Below are 27024 nucleotides of genomic sequence, written 5' to 3'. Positions count from 1 at the left end.
CTGGGTCAATATCACTGAACAAATCTACCAACAGATTTGTTCTCATTCTTCTGAGGATTCTCCATATTGTTTTCCAAAGTGGTTGCACTAATTTCCATCTGTTCTTAATGCTATGCATGAGAGAGTTTATAGTTAATGAGTTTATAGCTAATGTAACACTTATATTGAGCTTTTTGTTGTCTTACTATTACTTGAGGTACAACTATGTAAACTACAATGTAGCCCATCTTAGAAACTAACCTGCGATTGATTTTCAATGGGATTTTTTTTTTTTTTTCTCTTTACAATAGGGATTTTATAAGGCTGGGGTAATGAAAACACTGTGAAAGTAAAAAGCTGCCAAGTGTAACTTTTTTGTGTAATAAAATTCAATTTGGTCCTAATATAAGTTACAGTAATTGGCACTTCAAAGTTATGTTAAAATCAGCTTATACGTTTATGTAGTATAACCAGCAGCCATTTAATTTGACTATCATTAATTTTTAATTTAGCATTTTCAAATCTGTTCATCAGAAACATTCTATGGTACTGAGTTCAATAAAATAAACTTAACTACTTGTACTCATTCTGAAATTACAAGACTTGTAAAGATTATCTCCTTCAGTGGAAAGCCCTAAAGTCAAAATAACATTCTTTTTTAAAACAATTTTTGTTTCAGATATTATATATAGAGGGGTGTTTGTGTGTGGAAAATAACTTTATTAAGAAAGTGTGAAATATGTTAAAATTATTCATCTAATGTGGGTGTCTTCAAAATAGGAGTGTAAATAATGTTAAAATGTTGGAAGAAAAGAACTGCTATGTTTAAGCAGATATATATATATATATATATATATATATATATATATATATAATATTACCAATATAAATATTAAGTTGGAGAAGACATCCTGTATAAAAATAATTGTGATGTAACTACATGCCCTAATGCCTCTAGCCTACTTTTGCAAATAGATTTATCAGAGATCCAAAAAATATCAAATATTGTTCTGAGTATTTCATTCAAAATAAGCAAAGTACTTTGGAGAGATTCATGTTAGCACTATAGTCAAAAAATAATGTTGTTTCCGAACATATAACCCTACTGAGTTTTGGAAACTAGATCCAAGGCTCCAAATTCACACTCAACAACTAAAATTTGTTTTCTGCCCTCAGGTCTATAATTGTTCTGTACATATTTATCAAGAAGCACCTAAGCAATAGGGAAATGCAAATCAAAACCACACTGACATTTCATCTAACTTTAGTTAGAATGGCAGTCATCGAGAATAAAAACAATAAAGCCAAGAGTGATTGCGCATGCTTGTAATCCAAGTACTCGGGAGGCTGAAACAGGAGGACTGCAAGTTAATAGCAGCCTCAACTACTTAGTGAGGTCCTTCAACAACTTAGGGAGAGCCTGTTTCAAAAAAAGAATAAAAACTAGGGCTGAAGGTGTAGCTCAGAGGTAAAATGTCCGTGGGTTCAGTCCCTAGTACTGCCAAAAAATAAAAAATAAATAAATAAATGAAAAATACTGCTGAGGATATGAGGAAATAGGAAACCTTATTAACCTGGTGGGACTGCAAACTAATAGAGATGCTATGGAGATCAGTGTGGAAGTTTCTTGCAAGACTAGGAATGGAACCACCATATGACACAGCTCTACTACTCCTGAGCATCTTTTCGAAGGAATTGAAGTCAGAATATTATAATATGGGCAGAGTGGTACACGCCTGTAATTCTAGTACTTGGTGAGGCTGAGATAGACAGGTTTGCACCCAGCCTTAGCAACTTAGGCCCTCTACAACTTAGTGAATTTTTGTTTCAAAATAATAATAATAATTAATAATAATAATAATAATAATAATAAATAGGAGTAAGTCTAACTCAGAGGGAGAATGCTACAGGGTTCAATCCCTAGTATTACACTCAGCAAATATATAGATGCATATCCATGTTTTTAGCAGCACAATTCACAACAGCCAAACTGTGGCCCCAGCCTGGATGTCCATCAGCAGATTAATAGGTCATTAATACTATGAAATATACATGATATACATACACATAATGGAATTTTACTCAGCCATAAAGAACAAAATTGTATCATTGTCAGGAAAATGAGTGGAACTAGTCACTATTATATCGAGTGAGATTAGCCAGTCTTAGAAAATGAAAAATTCTATGTTTTCTTTCATATGTGGAAGCTAGAGAGAAATTGGGTAACAGAGGAGACCTCAGGTAAAAGAGATCCCAATGGAGTGATGGCATTTAGAGGAGAGGGGGAGGATAGAGACGCAATGAAGGTAACATTTAAAATAATGTTACGTACATATGCAAGATTATCAGTACTACTCTCATGACATGTACTTTGTGGGTGAGGGAGGTCTGTGGGATTTGGAGGGAAACCCATCAAGTGCTGTGTGCGTGTGCATTCCTGTCACTCTGTACCTCAGTGTGATGTAAAACTACAACGTACTAATAAAAATATAAAAAAGAAATACCTTAGATCTGTATATATTATAACCTATGAGAGGTTATGAATAATGGAAGTTATGTAAATAGAAGCACTTATTTCATTTTTAGGGACCTTGTGATCAATAAACTATTACTCTAGATCTCAAAAGATCAATATATTCTATCATTCACCAACAGCCATGATTGATTATGCTAAATTTACCCTGACTTTGGTAGTTAGGCATCTATATCTAGCGTCTACTAGCCCCGGATATTACATTCATTTTGCTATTTAAAAAATCCAATTGATTGCAGCATTTCTCAGTGTTATCTCAGGCCTATAAAGGTAAGGATGACCACAAAGAACTCTTCAGAACACTTTTGTGTGTGTGTGTGTGTGTGTGTGTGTGTGTGGTACTGGGGTTCCTGGAAACTCTTCTACCTCTGGGCTACACTCCCAGACACACACACACACACACACACACACACACACACACACACACATATATATATATATATATATATATAATTTTTTTTTTTTTTTTTACTTTTTTATTTGGAAACAGGGTCTCTTAAACCAGAGAGGCTGGCTTCGAACCTGCGCGATCCTCCTGTCTCTGCCTCCCAAGCACGGGGATTACAAGCATGCGCCACCACGCCCAGACTTCTTCAGAACATTTTGTGTTGTGCCCTCTCCATGCATTTCTCAGTGTCTTTGTGTAGAGAGTAGCCTTCTCACATAAGGAAGTGAGCAGTTATTCAAGAACAGATCCACTCCAACATCCCCACTTCCTTGAATCTCTGCTGCATGATAGGGAAGCTATGAATAGATCACTTCTAAAATCCCTTCACTACCTATCCATCTTTCAATTAGCCAATCTACTGCCACCATCTCAAGTATCAAGTCAACACATCCAACCTCAATATTAGATTATTATCACCAGTGACCATATATTTGCCCTGATCTATTCTTGTATTTTATCCTATTTTTATAAAACTCTTATAAGTGGGTTTTACATATCTTTGAATTGATTATTGTGAGACCTAACTTGTAACCTGGAGGCAATAGGGGAAAAGTGGGTGAATCCAGAAGAGAATTATAAGGTTCCTTGGTCCAGTCATTAGAAACTATTCATTTGGGAAAGACTGACTACCACAGTAATGGTGAGACATTGCTTCCAATAACAAAAAGACTCAGAGGAATGTGGAAGCCTGGCACTCCTATAATGCCCTTCCCTGGGCATGAGAGACCTTGTGTGGCCAAAGATAATCAGGACTTAAACTGTGCTTCACACAGGGTCAAGCCTTAGTCTTATTCTCAGTCCATCTACAATGAAAGTATCACATTAAGAGACTCCTTCAGAGAAGCCATCAAGAATTTCCAATTTTACTTTATTTCTAAATTGGGCATCCTTTGCCTTCAGTGTCTCCTCTTTCCCACTGTATTTATTTGAGGCATCGGAGCAGTTACCTGAAAGCACAATCTTCAAAATGACTATGATCACCATTGCCAGTCAGCCTCCCAGGATCCTGAATTCCACCCCACTTCATCCCAAGTCCACTCTACTGGCTATCTGAGCAATCACAACACAATCATAGACTCAGGATGTCACTGTGCTATTTCCCATCAATATGCACTGCACAGCCATGGGAGCAATCTAATACCAGAATTCCATTTTTGAGGTTTTATTTTGATAAATGCTACCAGATAGAAAATAGGACACTTTACTAAAAGAACTACTTACAATGATGTGGGGTGTTTTGAGAAAGTAACAAGGTATTGTGCAGTACCCTTTAGTTACAGATGAAAGCTATCATCACTACTAGACTAGAAGAGATAAATAAAGGGAATAACTACTAGAACCTGAAAAAAGACAGCTGTATTTAGGGGCAGTACAGAAATACTATGGATTTCCATAGGAGAAATTCATTGTACTTTAAAGTTATTTGAAATAGTTCTTTTCTCTGTCTTCATTATATCACTGACTTGATATACTTTCACAGTCATTTAGATCAGTTATTTTAGTTTGTTCAGTTTGATTTTTCTAAAATTTAATATTCTTTTTAATTTATAAAATATTTCCATGTCTCAAATTCAGTTTCTCTCTTTCTTCCTTCCTTCCTTTCTTTCTTTCTTTCCATCTTTTTTCTTTCTTTCCTTCTTTTTTTTTTCTTTTTTCAGTACTGGGGATTGAACCCAGGGGCATTCTACCTGTGAGCTACACCCCCCAGCCCTATTTTTTATTCTTTATTTTGAAACAGGATATCAGTAAATTGTGGAAGGGCTCACTAAGTAGCTTTGGTTGGCTACAACACTGCAATCCTCCTATCTCAGCCTCCCAAGTACTGGGACTATAAGCATATGCCACCACACCCAGCTCCAAATTTAAAATGAAGTACAAGGTGCCAAATGTAAATTTAAAATGAAGTAAGTACAAACAATGAATTTTTCTCCTGCTCTTCATTCATTTACTTTGGATTTATTTTTCTATCATTTCTTTTTGAAAATATAAGCACATATCTCTTCCTTTATTATACTAAAATGCACAGGGTAACCTGTTTTGTACCTAATTTTCTCTAAGCATAATGATGGGGCAGGAGTTTTGGCTTTACTTTTTTTGGGGGGAGGGAGGATTGAAAGAGAGAAACACTGAAATAAGCATCATGGAAAGTGGAGAGAAACACTAAGATGTGCAAGGACCCTGAGATCACATTAATGACCCGTGTGAAGTCCACGGACACAGATTTACAATGGCACGCATAGTTGTAGGCTATATAGTTACATTCAGCTGCATGCATGGTTTATACACAGAGTAGGAAGAGGGTTAGATTTTTTTTTTTTTTTGTGGTACTGGGGTTCCTGGAAACCCTTCTACCTCCAGGATACACTCCAGACACCTATTTTCTATATTTTTATTTGGAAACGGTCTCTTTCTATATTTTTATTTGTACACCGGGCTTCGAACCTGCGGATCCGGAAGAGGGTTAGATTTGACTAAGTTTGTTTTTGGCCAAAAGAATTTCAAGGAAGTTAAAGATGAATGCAATGGATTATTTTTTAAATCACTGGATTTAATCTGGGGGAAAGTGAGGTAAAGAGGAAGTCCACATAGGAAGGTGAGCATGGACAGTAGAAAGGTAACCAGATCTCTGGGCGTGGTGGCGCACGCTTGTAATCCCCGCGCTTGGGAGGCAGAGACAGGAGGATCGCGCAGGTTCGAAGCCAGCCTCGCTGGCTTAAGAGACCCTGTTTCCAAAAATAAAAAAGTATAAAATAGGTCTGGGAGTGTAGCCCGGAGGTAGAAGGGTTTCCAGGAACCCCAGTACCACACACACACAAAAAAAGTAACTAGATCTGTGGTTCTAAGAATTGGTGGTACCGTAGACTCGATGGACAGAGGAAGCTCAAAAGATTTCAGATAGATATCAGATGTGAAGAACCCTGAATTGTTAATAAGACTTAGGCAGAACAGGATCCTTCTCTCTGTCTCTAAAGCTATCAGCCAAAGAGCTGAAGCCAGGATTGACCTTGGTCAGCTAAGAATTGGCTGTTAGCCCAGCAGAATACTGACTGATAAAACCCCAAAACCTGTGCTTAAAAAGTTTAAGCTGATGAAATCAGTATGGACCAATCCCCTTGCGCCACCAGAATTCACCCAATCATGTAGCTACTAGTTCCCCCACCCCTACCCTAACCACCTTAAAAGCTTCCTCTCTACTGCTGAAGTAACTCTCAGTAAGGATCCGCTGCCTTGGTAAAGCCTGAGAGTCTGAGAGTTTCCTGGTGGTCTTTGGGCACTCCTCGAACTGAACGTAACAAGATGGCAAAGGCCAGTGGAATGCTTGAAACTGAGATTGCAGAAGAGTTAAGGATGCTGTTAATAAGAGTTATGCTCACTATTGAAGACATGAAAGCAGTGTTCTTTGTTAAAAAGAAAATGGCTGTAAAGTAAGTTTAATACAAATGGAACAATGCTATTAAAAGCTAATTAGCATCCATTGCCTGGGAAATGGAATTTGAGATTTGCCTTCCTTTTGTAAAAAAAAAAAAATAATAAGCTTATTATCATATACTATTCATTAGGATAAGAACTAAGGCTCTGTTCTTGTTGTGGTAAAAAAAAATATTAAAAAATGATTGTAAATGGAACCACTTTTCTATGGTAGCACATTGTGATTTTAAAGGCGTCTCTTGCTTCATCACAGGAAACTAGCCCTAGCTTGAAAACAGGCGCAAAATGGTGACCCTCCCTACCTATGACCAATAGTGAGCCACACTGTTTTTTTATGTCGCCCCACCACCACCAAAAAATAATGATAATAAAGCATTTTAAAATCTGGCCATAGCCAGTCTCTCAAGTTGATAAATACCAAGGAATACAGTACAATATAAAAATAACTATTCTAAAGCCAGGCATGGTGGTGCACGCTTGTAATCCCCATGCTTGGGAGGCTGATAAAGGAGGATCACGTAGGTTCAAAGCCAGCCTCAGCTACTTAGTGAAGCTTTCAGCAACTTAGTGAGACCCTGCTTCCAAATATAGTATAAAATAGGTCTGGGAGTATAGCCTGGAGGTAGAAAACCCCTGGGTTCCACCCCCAGTACCACCAAAAAAGCATAACTATCCTATATTAAGCATTTTGGAGGTGACAAGTACAATTCTCTCCTATGAGTTTTATGCTAATTGCCAACAATATCCTTTTTTTTTTCTAAAATATAATTCTTTAAGCACAAAACACTCTATTGATATTTCAATTGGTCAGCCCACTTCAACATATTCAATCACTGGGAATATTTGTAAAGAAATTGAGTGAATTTTCTAATATTTTTATTAACTCTAATGAATTCTATAGTACCAATTCTTTTTCAGTACTCGGAATGGATCCCAGGGGCTTTGTTTCTCTGAGCTATATCTCCAGTCCTACTTTTTATTCTTTATTTTGAAAGAGGGCCTCACTAAGTTGCTGAGAACCTCACTAAGTAGTTGAGGCTGGCTGTGAACATGGAATCTTCCTATCTCAGTCTCCTGAGTACTGGGATTATAAGCATGTACCACCACATCTGGTTTATAACACCACATTATAAAATATAAATTTAAAATTTTGTTTTACTGGGAATTGAACCCAGGTGGATTTTATCTCTAAGCCATACCACTACCCTATTTTATTATTATTTTTTTTAACCAGGGTCCTGCTAATTTGGTGAGGGCCTGAGTAAATTGCTGAGGCTGGGCTTGAACTTTCAAATCTTATGCCTCAGCCTTCCTATAACTGAGATTACAGGTTTGTGCCACCACAGCCAGCTTAAATTTGAGATTTCTTTAAGCCTGTGAGAAGCTGATTGGCCAAACAACTGAATTGGAGAATTGTAAACAATTAATCAATCTTCTATACTTTCAGGCAATCACAAAGACACTACTCACACAGAATAAAACTTAGAATAACACATTTTTTCCTGACTCAAGTGGAATTATCAACTTTCACAATCTTTTCTGAGTGCTAAATATTATTTTATGTCTTAACAACTTTTATAAGTAATATAATATATACAGTAGTAACGCTGATGTATTTTTCATGTAGAAGACCAGTCACATCAAATGGTAATCAGTGTTGAAAAGATATTTTCTCTGGCAGAGGGGTCATTACAGAAATACAAATTCCCCATGCATCTTCAGAATGATATTGAAAGGCTTCTAATTTACCAGGAGCTACTGAAAGAAATGTAAATAGCCAACTTTGGAGTCAGAATTTTGCATACCTCTAAGTGTCAGGAATTGCTAGCCTAGATTTTTTTATGCAATAGCATGTGTTTTATTTATTTATTATTTAGAACATATTTTTTTTTACCATTTACCTGATTGTTTCCTCCAGTGTTCTGAATCTTTGATAATACATTTTCCCTCAAAACTTTGTATGAAAAGAAGAAGACAAAAGGAACTTTTCTTACAAAATTCACACTTCTCTCTCCTTTTTGACTCATTTATTTAGCTTCATATTATAAAACATTTATATAAAAAAAATACAAAACATAATGTGCAGCTTGAATTAACAGCCATGAAAGAACTGTAAAAATTACCTCCTAGGAAAAGATAAAACATTACTAATGACCCAGCCGTGTTATCTTTCAAACAGTTTACACAAAGGGAACTGTCCCAGTTGGAATTTACCAGCTGCATGAGTCAGCATTTTCACTGCTCTATCTAAGGAAGTGACCTTCTACTTTAGCAGGAAGAAGATTTATTTGCTCACAGTTCTGGGTTCAGTCCTTGTGAGGCTGAGGACCACAGATCTCAGGGCATGGCCCTGGAAAGCAAAACCAAGTGGAGAGCAGAGCACTGCTCCTCATGTCATGGAGGCCAGCAGCAAGAGGGCAGGAGGAAACAAATATAATCCCCAAGGTGGCAGTCTCAAAGATCCACCTCCTCCAGCCACACCTTACCAGCTCAGCCCTCCACCTGAAAAATCAAATAGAATGAATTTATTCATTGCTAAGATTATAACTTTATGACTTAACTATATCAACTCTGAATAATAATAGATGAGCTTTTTAAAGAGACATGTATATTTAACACCAGTAATCCGATTCACATTATCTTAAAAAAACACCACAATCATCAAGGACTGTTAAATCCTTTATGAAAAATTAGATTAATGAAAATCTATTCATTGTGTAATACATTAGTGAGATTTGCTTGTTTTTATTGTGTATAATATTCTACTTTCTGACTAAACCGTCATCTATTCATTCTACTCTCAAAGAATGTTTAGGCTGTTTTTAGTTTGGGATACTATGGATGCTGCTGCTCTGAATATTTTGGTATTCATCTATTGGGAATGTACCCAAAGAGTGGAACCACTGAGTCTCAGCACATATAGAAATTAGTTTTCAGCAATCCAGCCAAATTGCTTATCAAAGTGATTGAGCCAATTTTCAATCCCAGCAAAGAATACAAATATTCAATTAGTTCTTCATCTTTGTCAATACTTTCTCTATTTAATCATTCTAATGTTTGTGAAATGTTTTTACATTTTTATTTTGTTTATCCTTAATAACTAATAAATTTACCACATTCTCATATTTTTATTGATAATTTGATAGTCTTCTTTTGTGACTGTTGCCCATTTTTCTGTTAATTGGATGTTTATTTTTGTAGATTTATAGGAGTTATTAATATATTGATGAAATTTCATTAAATATGTGTATTATAAATATCTTCTACTATAGCTTGTCCTTTCACTTTGTGCTGTCTTGAATCTTTTGTGTTAATATTCCTTATGATTTAAGAAATTTTATTTAATTTGTGGATATATCCACCTCTATTTTTTCTAGAAGCTTTTTTTTTTTTTTTTTTGCAGTACTGGGAGTGGAACCCAGGGGCATTCTACCTCAGAGCTACACCCAGCCTTATTTTTTATTCTTTATTTTTGAAACAGGGTCTCACTGAGTTGCAAAGGGCCACACTAAGTAGCTGAGGCTGTTTGCTAGATATGATCCTCTTGTCTCAACCTCCCAAATGCTGAGATTACAAGCATGTACCACCACGCCTAGTTTCTAGAAGCTTTTTGTTTACCCTTTATATTTATATATGTAAGCTTCTTGGTATTGATTTTTGTGTATGACATAAGTTAGTAGTTATGTTTAATTATTTTTTTATATATGTAGCCAATTGACCTAGTACTATTTGATTAAAAGGCCTTTATTTCTTATAGCATTATAATGCTACCTTGTATAAATCAAGAACTCATGTATACATGGGTAATTTTTATTGATTTATTTGGTTGGTTCTTTCACAAGTACTAAACTGTCTTAATTACTATATAATGTTTCACCCAGCTAGAACCATCTTTTTTTTTCTTCCTGAAGAGTAGCATGAGTGAACTTTTGCAATTTCACAGCCCTCTACACCTCTTGTTCCATCCCCCAAGATGTGTGAAATTGTTTCTCCAGGATCTGGGATTTCCTCCCATCCCTGGCTCTGGCTTTCTTCCTTCTCTTTAGAAATGTAAATTACAAGTCCCTCCTTCCTGCCAATCCTGGTTTCTCTAGTAAAAAGGATGTATTTTTAAAACTGGAAATCTTTCCCAATACTGGTACACTAATATATTTTAAAACCTCTTCCCAATATTAGTACATCCAGCATCTTGTATCCCATTAAGATGTATAAATACAATGCACCCATTAAAAATTCAAAAATATTTTTAAAATATAGACTACCATAGATGGTAGAATTCATGGCTAATTTTACTTCCTTCTTTAAGTATTCCTATACCCTTTAAATATAAAAATGAACATGTTATTTCTATAATAAAAGATAAATTTGTTCTATTTAGAAAAAAGAAAAATTTTTTGGAACTGTATAGTAGTAGTAGTAGTAGTAGTAGTAGTAGTACATTATAGTCATATATCTTAATGGGTTACAACATGGAAGAGGCATAAATGTACATATTACTTATTTAGCCCTTTCCCAGTTCCTATCCCATTTCTCCCCCCTCCCTTCTTATGTTTAGCTTATTGATTGACTTTGATATGTTTATAAAATTATATCATGTATATTAGGATTAAAAAATCTTAATACTCATCTATATCATCTCCAATCAGCAATTCTCATTTCATTCCTCCTAAATTTTTATTTTTTTCTGCTCTTTGCTTTGGGTTTAGCATGTTTAAATCATAGAAAATTCTAACAACTTATAGACTTTTAAGATTGTAAAAAGTCTTATTTTATTATAATTTATTTGTATTTTGTATCAACATGCAAAAGATTGAATGCCTGTAATTTACTTTTATGGGGATAACTTTACTAAGTTTTGTTATCAAAGCTGTGGGTTTTTTTGTTTGTTTGTTTGTTTGCTTGTTTGCTTGTTTTGGTGGTACTGGGATTCCTGGAAGCCCTTCTACCTCGAGGCTACACTCCCAGACCTATTTTATTTTTGGAAACAGGCTCTCTTAAGCCAGTGTGGCTGACTTCGAACCTGCGATATCCTCCTGTTTCTGCCTCCCAAGCACAGGGGATTACAAGCGTACGCCACCAAGCCCAGCAAAGCTGTTTTTTATATAAAAATTTTGGCATACTCTCTTGCTTTTTTTCAATCTCACGAAGAGTCTGTGCAAAATTAAAGTTAACTATTCCCCAAATATTTGCTAGATTTTTCCAGTAAGGCTTATGATATTGAATTTCCTGGTGAGTAAGTTTTAATTTTGGATTTGAAGCCTTAAAATATTTATAAGAACATTCTAAGTTTCTATTTTTTCTAGCATGAATGTTTCTGGAATTTTTTCATGATATCTCTATTTTCAATATTATGGACATAAAATGGTACTTAAGAGCCTCTTGTTCTACTTCTAACATCTGCAACATCTGCAACAATGTGCCCTTTTAATTACTGTTAGCCTATATCAAGGTACTTTCATTTTATATTTGATTAGTCTAACAGCTATTTGTAGTTTTTTTTTTTTTTTAAAGAACCAAATTTCTCCTGTATCAACTACCTCCAATTTTGGCCTATTTTAATTATATTTTCTTTAGGTTTGACTTGCAGACAACTTTAATCTGTTATAGTTTATGGGAAGCTCATTGTCTTTCAGCATTCTTTTCTTGCAATCAATTTACCTCTAAATACAAATTTGGCTATATCCTATTTTAAGCAAATTCTTCCTTATTGGGCTCCTTTCCTCCTTGTTCTATCTAGGGTGCTGAAATGATTCAGAGTTTCTCTTTTTATTGGGTTCTTATCTGCAAAATTAAATAATTAAGTTGGCAGACTATAAAAGGATGGCTATAGGGCCATATTTAGGGCCAAAATAAATAAATATATTTATTTTATGTCAAGGGAAAATAGAAGCCAAAAACAGCTCCCTCCACCCAGGAGAGGTGGGTCCCTGAAAGAGAGTAACCATTACAGTTCTTAGTGTTTGGTCAGAATTGGGTCTTGGGGACCCCTTGTCTTTTGCCCAATTTTAATCCTTAATTTTAATCTCTATTCAAAAGGTCACTGGGCTCTTGTAATGTCCTGGAGCCTCATGCCTGCTCCCCTTTTTTAAAATTAATACAAAGCTGAAGCTTTGTATTAATTTGCACAGTTATCTCTGTATCTATTAACCTTCCCTATTTCTATTCTTTATATAGATGGCCTCTTTTAACCCGCCTTGTTCCCAGATCCTCTGACCTGCCTCATTATCAACCACTAAACCCTGTGAAATTTTGATATGAAATAATTTACTATGATCCAGTTCAAAATGCTTTTTATTTGCCATGTAGCTTTTCCTTGATCCATAGCTTAATGAATTATATTTATTGATTTCAAAGCATATGGCTACTTTCTAGCTTTTTTTTTCCCAGTCCTGCTGCTTAGACAAGGCCTGGGTCCTAATTCTCATAACCACCTACCCTTTGAAGACTTCTTGAAAGACTTCATGAATTATCAGTCTCTTAATTACTTAATCTTAAATTACCATATGCTCCTGAAGGGAAAGTGGTCAAATAGTAGGTTTTTCTGAGTTTTCTCAGAAAAAAGGTAACTTTTCTGAGTTACCTTCTTATTCCAAATTTTGTTCTTCTAATATTTTACTGCCACTCTGGCTCCAAAAATGCTTTTAATGCTCAATGTTTCTCGGTGCAATCAGCTGGAGGATTGTTGAGAACCACCTAGTGCAATATTACCAAAATTGAAAGTAACCATTCCCATTACATTTAAGATTTATTGAGTGTACATATCAAATAAAATAACATTTTATTGAGTTTTATGAGAATATTTGAATTATCAGAATTGCACATTATATACCACAGTTGAAGAAACTTAACTAGCATTATGTCATAGGGGTAAAAACAACTTTGATCCAGGCTAAAAATGCTATGAAAACAAACTTTCAATTAGATTTTTTAGTCATGACCTTATTAACTTTTGTTCTACATACATCTTTCAGTTTGAGGATATCATCTTGTTCAGAGTTTATTATTGTTTTTTCAATTAGTTGTTTTGCTCAGAAAATTTTCATGTGAATTTAAAAATAAATATTCTCTTTAGCTTTCAACTTTTAAAAGCTATGGATTTTTTTTCTTTTTCTTTGAAGAAGCATATCTAAGATGCATTATAACCTCTTTTGGAAAATTTATCCCAGATAGCAGAGGTTAGCCTGTTCTGAGTACATTACACTAGGAAAATAGCTCAGAAAATTACCAAAAGGTGTGCTTACACTATATTTAAAATGTAAGGATATTATGTAGTAAGGATTATTTCTTGGAATAAAAATATGTTTGGTAGTATGGTTAGTTGAATCCAATTAAGTCATTCATATATTGGTGGATGTAAAGGAAGGAAGTATTATATTTATGAATTTTTCCACTATAAATATAAGCCTAAATTATTTTAGAAAGTCTACCTATATTTTATATTCAGCATGTATTAGCCTGATAGGGCTGCCATAACAAAATACACACAGACTTGGGAACTTAAAAAAAAAGTTATTTCCTCGTTGATGTAGAAGCAGGAAGTCCACAACCAATGGATCAGAAACTTCAGTTTTTTTGTTTTTTTGTTTTTTTTTTTTCTGAGGCCTCATGATATCTACTTGACTGGTAGATATCTGTGTTTTGTCTGTGTCCTCACATGGCCTTTGCTCTGTGCAAATGCACTCCTGTCATCTCTTCTTCTAATACCATGAGCCACAATGGACTAGGGACCCACTTTTATGATGTCACTTGCCCTAATTCTCAAAAGGCCCTGTCTTTAAATACTATCATATTGGGGGCCGGAATATCAACACATGGCTTTTGGAGATGAACGATTCAGCCTGTGACAGCACATATGCATTAATAAGCACTAACCCACCTGTATGGGACAGGAATTGTTCCTATATCAGATTTTATATTATAAAGAAGAGAAACAAAATGCATAAAACATAACAAATTATTACTTTATAAGAATTTGAAGGAATAGGCAATTTGAGCCGGTAGGAAGTGTGTGTGTGTGTGTGTGTGTGTGTGTGTGTGTGTGTGTGTTACACGTGCACATGTGAATAGAGATTGAACCCAGAGGCATTCAATCTCTGAGGTGCACCCCAACCCCTTTTATTTTTTGTTTTAAAACAGGGTCTTGCCAAATTTCTGGGGGGTCTCACTAAGTTGCCGAGGCTGGCCTTGAACCGGTGACTGTCCTGTCTCAGTTCCCCAAATACTAGGATTACAAGTTTGCCCCACTGCCTCTGGATGAAACAAATTACTTTAGAAAGGGTAATGATTAAATATCTTTGTGAAATAGTAGCATCTCAGCATAAATCTGAATGAATTAAATGGAAAGAAAATTATAAATTGAAGCAAATTCCTGATATAACTAGTTGCAAGTGCTGTTCCCTAGGTTACATACTGGCTCCATCAAAGATACTTCCAGAAAACCACTGAGAGGATAGCAAGAAATAAGATCAGACAACTGGCTTGAAATTACATCTATGAGCTCTAGTAGATCTTAGTGAAGATTTCACATTTCTTTTTTCTGAAAGTGGTGGGAAGGCACTCAGAGGTGTGGTCTAGGGAATGCCATGACCTGATTTTAATTGCTAGGAGCGGTATGATGATAGGTCCAGGAGCAGTGTTTTCCAGACCCGCTCAATAATACCATCAAAAGCTGTTGGCTTAAATTTGGGTATCAGTGATGGAAATGACAAGATAGGTTTTGGTACATAATTTGAAGGCAAATGTAACAGAACATATTTGTTGGGAAACTCCTAAGCTTTTAATCTAATAATGAGTACTGATACTATTTTCTTGTATGACATAGACTAGGTTAGTGGGAGTTAATTTGAGAGGGAGTAGAAAGTTCTGTTTTAAATGTGATAAGTTTGAGATAACTGTTAGCTTCCTAAAGGCCTTTAGATACAGTGCTCTAAAAAGAGTAAAGCTTGAAATATAAACTTAAGGTTATCCAGAGATCACCATAGATAACACCAGCATGTTTGATATCAAGGTGAGGAAACTTGTTGAGATTACATGGGGTGAGAATGTGAACAGAGAACAAAAGCACTCTAAGAGCCAATTCCTACAGTACACAGATGGGAAGGAGGATTCTGTAACAAGGTTGTAAGAGCAGCTAGTCAATTAGGAATTGAGAAAGTGGTGCTGGGATGTAGCTTAGTAGTACAGCACTTGCCTAGCATACCTCACTTGTACACAAGAGGGAGGGAGGGAGGGAGGGAGGAAGAGAGAGAGAGAGAGAGAGAGAGAGAGAGAGAGAGAGAGAGAAAATGTGATGATGTTGAAGCCAATAGTAATATATATATGATTCTAAGACCATTAACAACATGTGTTTCTAAACAACCCAAAACAATCCTTTCAAGCCAGGCATGGTGGCACATGCTTGTGATCCCAGCATTTGAGAGGCTAAGACAGGAGGATCTCGGTTCTCAGACAGCCTCAGCGGCTACTTAGGCCCTTTGTAACTCAGTGGGACCTGTTTCAAAATAAAGAATAAAAAATAGGGCTGGAGGTGTAGTTTAGAGGTAGAATGCCCCTGAATTCCATCCCTAGTACAATAAAATAATAATAATAATAATAATAATAATAATCCTTTCAATATTCATTATTTAATTGAAAATTGTAAAGGTTATATTAATTATAAGCATATCAATGCCAAGATCACCTAATGAATTAATCATCAAATCCTTAGAAAGATAATATATATCTGTGATTATAGTAAGAGTAATTAATTCTAGTACTGAACAGATTGGAGGAATCGCTATAATTTAAACATGTTATGTTGAATATTTATCGTACTTCTTTTTGACTTGGTCTCACATATTCTCATAAAAGAGAATTAAATATAAAGCAAGGAAATCATAGAGGTCTATGCTGATGTTGTTAAGTAGAGTTATCTTGGTATTGAATGTGTATGATTTCAGACTCTTAATAAGTGCTTGTTGAATCTCTCTTTGCCTTTTCCACAGGTGGGGAGGTTCCGTACACAACCCTGGCTACTCGAATGATGATGGGGGCTTGGTGGCTGTTCGCCTTGATTGTCATCTCATCCTACACAGCGAACCTTGCTGCTTTCCTCACTATCACCCGCATAGAAAGCTCCATCCAGTAAGTACACAAAGATTCCAGTAGCCGCCAACCATAAGAAATGATGTACGTGGTCAAAGCTATTTGAAAAATAAATATGCACTGCCTAATAATAAATTTACAATCTTTCTTTGGGTAAAGGCTTAGGTTGGTTATACTACAAAGTACTACCACATAATACAACTCCTGAAAATTCAGTATTGGTAGTACTTTTCTTTAAATACAGTTTAATCTATTATTTGAATGTTGCTTTCTATATTTTCCTGGAAGGGTAACACATATCCAGAATTTTAGCCACCATAATGAATGACCACATCTGAGAAACACTGTGAAAAGGAAGGAGAAAGGAATCCTACTAAAAAAACATCTTTGCCTTGAGTCTGTGCCATTAGCCTCAGAGTCAAATGGACACAGAGGATTGAGCTAGATCATTACAAGTTAGGGGAGACTGAGGGGAGAGGAAAGAGAAAGATGGCAATTAACAGATAGAACCTGATATTTCAGTAACCACATCCTGTGTGTCCCTTCATTTCATTATGCTTCATGTGGTCATTATTGCTATTGTTTTCCCAGTTGCAGCTGCAATGGCAGGCAATGGTCGTTAGCCATGGTGCATTTACTTCAATCCTAAAGCTACCTCAGCCAGTGCCTGGGTTCACAATGCCATTTCCATGAGCCCTTAGGACCCAAAGGCATTTGACTAACTCTGGCCAGTTTTGTTTTATATTTTATGCTCTAAGATCAGCATCACAATACAGTTTTTTTCCTTATTAAAACATAATGTTCTATGTGTTGCTTTAAGAAAATGTTCCTGAAAATAGTTTTATTCATCCAAAATGGAAGTAGTTTTAATTTCTCTACTTCTCAAATCTGGCAATGTAAAATTAGAATAATTAGATATGTCAAAGAATTTCTAAGAGATTTAACTTTTTCTTAAAACTGAAAAGTTCTTGCTTTTAAAATTATGTAAATGAGGTTCATTAGAAGCCACAAAACTATTGTAGCTTAATACTAAAATAAAATTAAGAATTAGTTATCTATGTAGAAGCATGTTAGTTTTCTTCAATTTGTTTATATTGTATAAAGTAAAACCTCAAAATCCATCTAATAATGCTAACAGGAAGTCAATTATATTATACATTGATGAAAACTATATTTCTAGTTTCTCTTGACAAGTCATGCTCTTTATATCATTTTTAAATTATTCTTTTTGTATAGAACATTCATATTCTCCCAACTAACTCTCCTTGTAGCCAGTTCTATGGGTAGTTTAAGTTATAAAACATTCATAATAAAACTCAAGGGAAAATTAAACTTATGACCACTGGCATCATAGCTTTAAAAATAATTAAAATTATTACAATAGTCTAGCCAGAAAAATCAATGCAATTAATAAAACCATGAGAATAATAATTATCACTCACAAGATGCCAGACTTTAGCTAAATATTTTATATGCATTGGCTCTGTTAATATTTATAACCATCTTTCAAAATACCTACTATCTATCATTTTACAAGTGACAAAACTAAATTGAGAGGGCAAGGTACTTTTCAAAGTCATGCCACAAATAAGTGGTTGAGTAAAGACCAGGTCTTAAATCTTTCTGATTCCTGAGCCCGGTTTTAGATGTACCACATACTCATCTTACACACATAAAATTTCCTATGGCCCTATTTTTGTATAACACTAGATGAGATGTTATAACTATATCCTTTTCTAAGGATGTAAAGGATGACATTTTTCAAATCTACAATTGGCTGAGGAGATAGAAGTGACTTTTGTGTTGGGCCAATTTAGTAGGCATATACCCAAACATGAGCTATTTATATCTATAATTGATACTATCATTCAGAGTAGGATATTTTGGCATATGGAATCATTAGAAATTGCATTAAGAAAAAGAGGTTTTGGAATTGTCAAATAAATGTAAAATGTACTTGAAGCACAAATTGTGACTATTTGAGATATGTACATATAGTATAGTAATTACCACTGCCAAGTTAGTTAACTCATCCATTACTCCTGCAGTGCATTTAGACACTCAGAACTCATTCATCTTATAACTGGAAATTGTCCCTATTGACCAGCATCTCCCCATTCCTGCCTTTCACAGCCCCTGGCAACCTACTCCCTGCTTCTCAGAGATTGATATTTTTAGATTCTACCTACAAATGAAAGCATACATATTTGTCTTTATGTCCAGATCATCTCACCTAGCATAATGACTTTCGGGTTCACCCATGTTGTCACAATAGCAAAATACCTTTTAAAAATTAAAATGAAATATTTTATTTTGTTAACATACTTAAAAATTATGTCTAACTTGTCACATTTTGGATTTGCTTAAAGCTAAAAATTGATGGAGTTTACATTAGGCTTGAAAGAATTTTAAGTAAATAGATGAAGAAATCTGAAATAAGCCTGGTGTAGTACGCATGTTTTTAATCTTGGCATTTGGGAGACTGAGACAGGAAGATTGCAGTTCGTGGACAGCCTCAGCTACTACTTTATTGAGGCCCTTTGCAACCCAGTGAGACCTTGTTTCAAAATAAAGAATAAAAAACAGGGCTAGGAGTGTAGCTCAGAGGTTGAATACCCCTGGGCTCAATCCCTAGTTTTTTTATGTTTTTTGTTTTTAGTATTTTTTTTGCTCAAACTGCAAAAATTATTGAAATAAAATTACTAATCTTATACAATAAATAATAACAGCAATTATAATAGTAAAAATATAGCTAACATTTGATGAGAATTTACCATAAACTATAATTTAAGTAGATTACATGTATTATGTTATTATTTAAAATAAACCGAATAATGAAATGCTATTGTTAACATTTTGCAAGTGAGGAAACAGAATTTTGGAACTTGAATGTTCAAGATCCCATAGTTAATAACTGTAAGAACTGGGTGTCTAATTTGTTTTAATCCTATGACAATCCATGGTCACACCCACCAAAGGCTTTTTCTTATCTAGTTGTTTGATCTGATCTTTCTCTGAAGTTGCAAACACCATGATATGTACATGTATCTTCCCTGCTTACTCATGTCTCACCACACTATCGTCAGTTTGTGTCTAGACTCATAAAGTAACAGGGAGCAGAAGCTGCTTTCAAATGTAGTTATATGCCTAAGATTTCTCTACAAGTAAAAACCTAATGAAAAAAGATTGTAATTTGACATGGTATTTCCCTCAAGTGCAGTTTTACAATCTAAAGTAACTGAGCATTCATTTTTTTAAAAAATATATTTCTTCTCAGTGCCAACTGGCATTATTAGAAGTCATCAGTGGATATGATAAATCTCTACTTTCTTGTAATATTATCACTGGACTAATTTTGGAAGGGGAGAATCAAAGCCAAATAAGTTAAAAGAAGTCTGATTCTCTTTCCAAATTTACAAATAGCTTTTCATTTCATGCCTCAGTTGTCTTGCTTACATAATTGCCTACAGTATTTCTTGGAAGCATTCAAAGTTACATTTGTGACTAATGATAAAGTTTTTTGAAAATTTCTAATTTTTTCTAGAAAATACAAAACTTTTTTACAATACCCTTCAATGTCAAACATCTTAATTTATATTCATAATATTTGCTCATCACTAAATAAAGAAGTACATGTCAATGCATCTTCCTCTAGCCTAATTTTTCTATGACATTGGCAAATATACACCAATCAGATCCATCATTCCCAAGATTCAGTTTCTCCGCTCAGACCAGGATTGTCAGAGGTGATTATAGAAATGACACTGAGAGAAAAAGTCAGATCTTTTTTAACAAAAGGTTGACAGACATAATGTCTTACTGTTGGTAGAATAAATCAAACACATTTATTTTGAGGAAGCTAAAAAGCTTTTATAAAACAATGACTACAAAACCTGGCCAGATATTGTAGCAGGCACCTATAATCCCAGTACTTGGGAGGCTGAGATAGGAGATCACAGGTTTAAGGTCAGCTTAAGCAATTTAGCAAGACCTTCAGCATCTTAGCAAGATTCTGTTTCAAAATAAAAAAAATAAAAAATGTCTCAGGGTATAGCTTGGAGATACACCCCTGGGTTAAATCCTCAGTACAGAAAAAAAAAATGTATCCATGTTTCAAAATTGGATACCTATTGGCATCTAACCTAGTGGTTACTAGCTATTAATAAAAATTTTGAAAAAGAATTTCCTTTGTGAAAGGTAATTCACAAGTTGAATTTTCATATCCCCTCAACGATGGGGCAGCACCATGTTCTGCAGTGTGTGAAAGAGTTGTGATGGGTGGTATTTAGGTGTGCAATTCAATTTACAAAGGGAAAAAATACCATTTCTACAGAACTCTAATGACATTTGCCTTTTGTGTAATAGAGTTTTAAAGGTAATTATTTTATATAAAAGTGAACATTGCTGTGGGTAAATTATATTCTGTTATATTTATTAATCATTCTAGAGACAGGTTGGTCCTTGGTGATTGAAACTTGAATATTTTCATTTCCTGAAGCTGTTAGTGAACTTGGGTCTCTTCGAAGCGATCCCAACAGCTGGGTGTGGTGGCATACACCTGTAAGACCAGTAGTTTTGAGGTTGAGACAGGAGGATTGCAGGTTTGAAGCCAGCCTCGGCAACTTAGCAAGGCCCTCAGCAACTTAGTGAGAACCTGTCTCAAAATAAAAAGTCCTGGAAGTGTAGCTTAAAGAAAAAAGGATCCTGGGTTCCATCCCCAGTACCATATAAAAGGCAATTCCAACTTTTTCCATTTTTGTATGTGTTTTATACACTCATTTTTCCAAATACTTAAGCTTGTAATAATTAAAATATCGTGTTGTGCCGGCTGTGGAGGCGTGCGCTTTTAATCCCAGCGCTTGGGATGTGGAGACAGGAGGATCACGCAGGTTCGAAGCCAGCCTTGCTGGCTTAAGAGACCCTGTTTCCAAATAAAATATATATATTAAAAAATATGTCTGGGAGTGTAGCCCGGAGATAGAAGGGTTCCACCCCCAGTACCACTAAATATATATATATATATATATATATATATATATATATATATATATATGTTTTTTCCAAGAAGATAACAAAAAAATCCATAAATATTCTATCACTAGTGGGAACTCTTCCTTCCTAGCATACCAATAGTGGGATTTTCACACTCACATTTGTTTCTATTTAAAACATAAAATATTATTGAGCAATTGTTTTTCTCAGTGCTACATGGTGAGTATGTGTTAACCCAAACTTAGAATCTAAGTGTGTCACTAAGTATGGTTGCAAAATGTGGGGACAGAATAATAGCAACTGGCAAGCACTCTAATGAAAAAAAAAATTAAAAGAGTGGGACTGCATCCTAAAGGCATTGTGAAACTTGTTAAGAAATTTGGAACTTTTCCTGGAGGCAATGGAGAGTGACATCATTTTAGAAGAGCTTTATCTGTAGTGAGAGGAATGTGTAGAAGAGAAAAAAATGTAGGAAAAGAAAAAATGTATGAAAGTCATTAGTGGAACTTAATGCACAACTATTCATGGCATTTAGCTGGTACGTCCCTCCTTGATATAAGCTTGATCCACATATCTTCTATTCCAAGGGCTATTTAATTTGATAATATCAAAGGATTAAGGGTAACAAGAGAAATTTGGCTTCAGAAATGTCATATCTCTAGGCTAACATTTGCATTTATAGCAAAAGCAAATACATTGTTTCAGCTTTTTTTTTTAAAAAAAAAAGATATTTCAAAAGAGGATGTAGTTTTACTACCTGTTAGTTAAGTAGGTAGAGAAGAAAGTACTAATATGGAGAAATTCTAGAAATCTCTCTGGTTTGGCTGCTTTTCAAATGCAATATTACATAAAAGTTGCATCTCAGACTCTGCTATTTCCCCATCATGCTTCTCACTCTTAGCCTTGAACTATCAACAAAAGAGTTAGATTTATTTTTATTAAATTTGAATGCATCCTTCTTTAAAAAAAAAAAACTCACACAAGGCTAAGCTTAGAAAATAAGAAAGCGCAGTAAAATTTTGAAAGACTAATAATAATCCATCAGCTATCACATGGAAATAAGTTCATATCATATTTGAACAAACTTTAACTTCTTATTTTGAAATAATAATTGACTACAAGTTGAATGTGTTGGTGCATGCTTGTAATCCCAGTACTTGAGAGGCTGAGAGAGGAGGATCACAGGATCTCAGCCAGCCTCAGCTACTTAGTGATACCCTCCACAACTTTCATGTTGAGGAAGCTAAAAAGCTTTTATAAAACAATGGCCACAAAACCTGCCCACAACATGAAAATTAGGGCTGGGTGTGTAGCTTGGAGGTAGAATGCCCCGGAGTTCAATTCCCAATACCACACTACTACTACTACTACTACTACTACTACTACTACTACTAATGATAATAATGATAATGATATATTTTTTAGAAACTGTTAAAATGAAGTACAAAGGAGTGTCATTTACTTCTTATCCAGATTTCTTCAGTGTTTTCATCTTAAGTAATGGGATTACAATATCAAACCCAGAAAATTTACATTGCTAGAATGCGTACATATAAGTCTATGCCATTTTATCACGTGTACAATTGTTGCCACCACTGCAGTCAAAATACAGAACTATTCCTCAGTACCAGATTTCTCTTCATTTTACTTCCTTAGGTTCACAGTCACTTCTTTCTAACATCCTCACCTTCTGACAATCATTAATGCATCCTTCATTTCTGTTATTTTTGTCATTTCAAGAGTGTTACAGCCGAGCATGGTGGCACATGCCTGTAATCCCACCATTCGGGAGGCTGAGACCAAAGGATTGTGGTTCTCAGACAGCCTCAGCTATTTAGTGATGCATTTTACAACCCTGTTTCAAAATAAAGAATAAAAAATAGGGCTAGGGGTATAGCTTGGAGGTACAATGATGCCCCTGGGTTCCATCCCCAGTACCACAAAAAAGTGTTACATAAAACAAATCATATAGTAACATAATGAAATTGGCTTTCCTCACACCCAGGATAATACTCTTAAGATCCAAGTCATTCCATGTATCAATAATTAATTTTTTATTGGTGATATGAAGAAATAGGAACTCTTATATACTTTTGATACTAGGCATAAAACCACCATATGACCCAACTATACTACTCCTTAGTATACTTCCAAAAAATTAATTAGGATACTATAATGATACCTGCATACCTTGTTTATAGCAGCACAATTCACAGTAGCCAAAGTAAGAAACCAACCCATATATCCATCAACAGATGACTGTATAAAGAAAATGTAGTATATACAAACAAAGGAATTCTACTCAGCCATTAAATAAAGAAAATATGTCATTTGCAGAAAAATGGATGAACCTAGAGAATATTATGCTAAAGAAGATCAGCTCGAAATCCAGAGTTGTATATTTTCTGTCACTTATGAAAGCTAGAGAAAAAATAGGAAACACAGAGATTTGTTCAAGGAGGAAGGAGAGAAGAATGGGGTGAAATGTGAAAGAAATATACCAAGAGTTACGTGCATATATGTTTGTATCACACTGCACCTTGCTATGATGTATAAATAAAATATACTAACAAATGTATTCTTTTAAAAAAGAAAACTCTGTTCCAAAGTGGCTATACCATTTTACATCCTAGTAGCAAATTATGAGAGAGACAGTTCTCTGCATACTTGCCAGAATTTTGGTATTGTCATTATTATTATTATCTTTTTTAATTATTGTGATAGAGATGGAGTAATATCATTTACTTAATTTATATTTCTCCAATGGCCAATGATACTGGACATCTTTTCATTATTAATTCATCATTAAATTATAATCTTTATATCCTCTTTATATGAAAGATCTTCTTATGTCTTTTATCTATTTTCTAATTGAATTGTTTGTGGTTTTTCTAGATATAAGTTCTTTGGAAGGTATGGTTTGGACATTTTCTCTCTTCATCTGTAGATTTTCTTTATATCTTCTTTAAAAATTTTGTTTTGTTTTGTTTTTTTCTTTTCTTTTCTTTTTTTTTTTTTTTTTGCAGTACTGGGGATAGAAACTAGAGGCATTCTACCTCTGAGCTATACCCCCAACCCTATTTTTTATTCTTTATTTTGAAACATCATGGTCTCACTAAGCTGCAGAGGGCCTCACTAAGTAGCTGAGACTTTTTGAGAACCCATGATCTTCCTGTCTCAATCTCCCAAGTACTGGGATTACAAGCATGTGCCACCACGCCTGGCTTCTCATAAAAAAAATGTTTTTAATTTGGATGAAGTATAACATCATTTTTTTCCTTTTATGCATTATGCTTCTAATGTTATGTCTAAGATGCTTTACATTATCTTGGTCCTAAATATTTTTATCTTCTCTATATAAATATTTTATCTTTCACATGTAAATCTAAAATCCATTTTGAGTAGCTTGAGGTTCAAGTTTTTGCCTAAATAGAAGACTTTAAATAGAAATATTTAAAGTCTTCATTAAAATTTGCTAAAAAAAACCTAACTTTCCTTCATTGAATTGCTTTTGTACCATAGGAGAGAAAAAAAAATTCAGTTAGCCAGGCTGTGTGTCTCTTCTGGTTTCCCTGTGCTGTTTCTTGAATTTGTGTATCTACGCCTCAACCAATAACAGTTTTGACTACTGTGCTTGAAATTGAGTAAAATGGTTCCTCTTACTTACTCTTTATTTTCCCCAGAATTTTTATATCTATTCTGTTTCCTTTGCCATTCCACATAAATTTTAAAGTAATTTTCTCTATATTTACCAAAAATCATTGGGATTTTAAGTGTAATTATGTTAAATCCATATATCAATTTCTTCACTATGTTGAGTTTTCCAATATATGCACAAGTTACATAGTTGACCTGTTTAGATTTTTATTTCATCAGCATTTTATAATTTTTATGCATAAGTCTTATGCATGTTTTGTTAGATTTGTACAAGATATCTCTCCCCCCTCCCCAGTGATTGCAAATGATACTGTGTTATTAATTTCACTTCCCACATACTGATAACTAGTATATAGAAGTTTCACATTTTGTATGTTGATTTTATCTTGTGGCCTTGCTAAACTCATTTATTACCTTTAGGAACTTTTGGTAGTTTCTTTGAGTCTACGTAAACCTCTTTTGCCATTTACAAAACTGAGAATTTTGTTTTGAATTTTTATGCTTTCTTTTCATTTTTTAGCCTATAGCTAAAGCTCCCATCCATGTGTCACAGTAAGAGTGGTGTGAACATCTCTGCTTTGTTCTTGATCTCCATGGAAATTATTAATTCTTTTAATGTGAGGCATTTTTTCTTGGGTGTTTTGTGTTGTAGATACTCTTATCAGGTTAAGGAGTTCTCTTCCCAATTTTTCATGATTTTTTTTTTTTTTTTTTTTTTTTTTTTTTTTTTGCGGGCCTGAGGATGGAACCCAGGGACATTCGACCTCTGAGCAACACCCCCTGCCCTATTTTTTTTACTCTTTATTTTGAAATCGGATCTCACTAAGTTGTGGAGGACCTCACTAAGTTAGCTGAGGCTGATGGCGAACTATGATCCTCCAGTTTCAGCCTCCAGAATGCTGAGGTTACAAGCTTGCGCTACCACACCCGGATTTCCATGATTTTTAACCATGGATGGTTGGTAGATTTATCATGCTCTTTCTTCCTCAATTCCTATGCTCATGTGATTTTTGTCTTTTAGCCTCTTGAGGAGATTACAGTGTTCGATTATCTTTTACATAAGATGGCTTTAACTACATTCTCTTCTTTTCTACCTTTTTCTCTAAGTCTTGCTTTTTTATTTTCTTTCTTATTGATCTGAGTCAGTGAAAGATTTCTTCCTTTCCATGACTGCTGCTTCACTTTTATTTTATTTTATCTTAACTATTGTATCTAAATTTTACTATTCTCTTCTCCTTTCAGTCTATTTTGCCATGTGTGGAGTCCAGACTGTTACCTTTTACCATCCTCTCAATTAATCTTTTTTTCCAATCATGATGAAATCTAACTCCATTAGCAGAGCAAACTGAGCTCTTCAAGGACTAGTCCAGCCTCATTTCTTTCTTCTGGTACCATTCAACACATTCTAACATTTGTTCATGCTCCGGTCAAGCCAAAATCATGTGGGGTATTTCATGCCTCTGTGAAATGGTGCATGCTTTGCCATCTCCCTAAAATGGTCCAGAATCCTCTAATCTTCAGCCATCTTTAATTTGCCATATAGTTACTATCCATAAGTCTTTATGAAATTATAAATTCTTCAAAGGCAAGGACTGTTATATTTATCTTTTTGTTTCTAAGTCCTTTCAAAGTACAGATTATAAACACAGCTAACCTTTACTCAGTACTTATTCTGTAACAAACACTTTTATATACTTACATCAATTTCCTCATTTAATTCTCATAATATCCCCCATCAGGTGTAAATTATTATCATATCCATTTCATAGATGGTGAAACTAAAAACTGGGCTAGTAAGCCCAGAAAATTTGCCATCCAAATTTTTTGTCTTAACCAGTGGACCTTGTCATATGCCAATAGCAAGTGTAGTAAATAATAGAATAGAGAAAAAATGAATAAATTA

The 27024-nt window shown here is 34.6% G+C and overlaps 1 protein-coding gene across 3 annotated transcripts in view; it reads left to right on the top strand.

Annotated features, from left to right (window-relative positions):
* Positions 1–27024, top strand: part of GRID2 (glutamate ionotropic receptor delta type subunit 2) — a gene marked incomplete at both ends in the record, with an annotated part of 1485932 nt that overhangs the window by 1156652 nt on the left and 302256 nt on the right. For all 3 annotated transcript variants that reach the window (XM_080697615.1, XM_080697616.1, XM_080697614.1), the window contains one exon: positions 16373–16511. In XM_080697615.1, the coding sequence (XP_080553741.1) occupies positions 16373–16511 (139 nt within the window). The remainder of the gene's footprint in view (positions 1–16372; positions 16512–27024) is intronic.

The sequence above is a fragment of the Muscardinus avellanarius genome (genome assembly GCF_963383645.1).
Source record: "Muscardinus avellanarius genome assembly, chromosome: 6".
Classification (NCBI taxonomy): domain Eukaryota; kingdom Metazoa; phylum Chordata; class Mammalia; order Rodentia; family Gliridae; genus Muscardinus; species Muscardinus avellanarius.
Note: the sequence above shows the minus strand (reverse complement) of the source record. Positions and strands in the feature narration are given on the sequence as shown.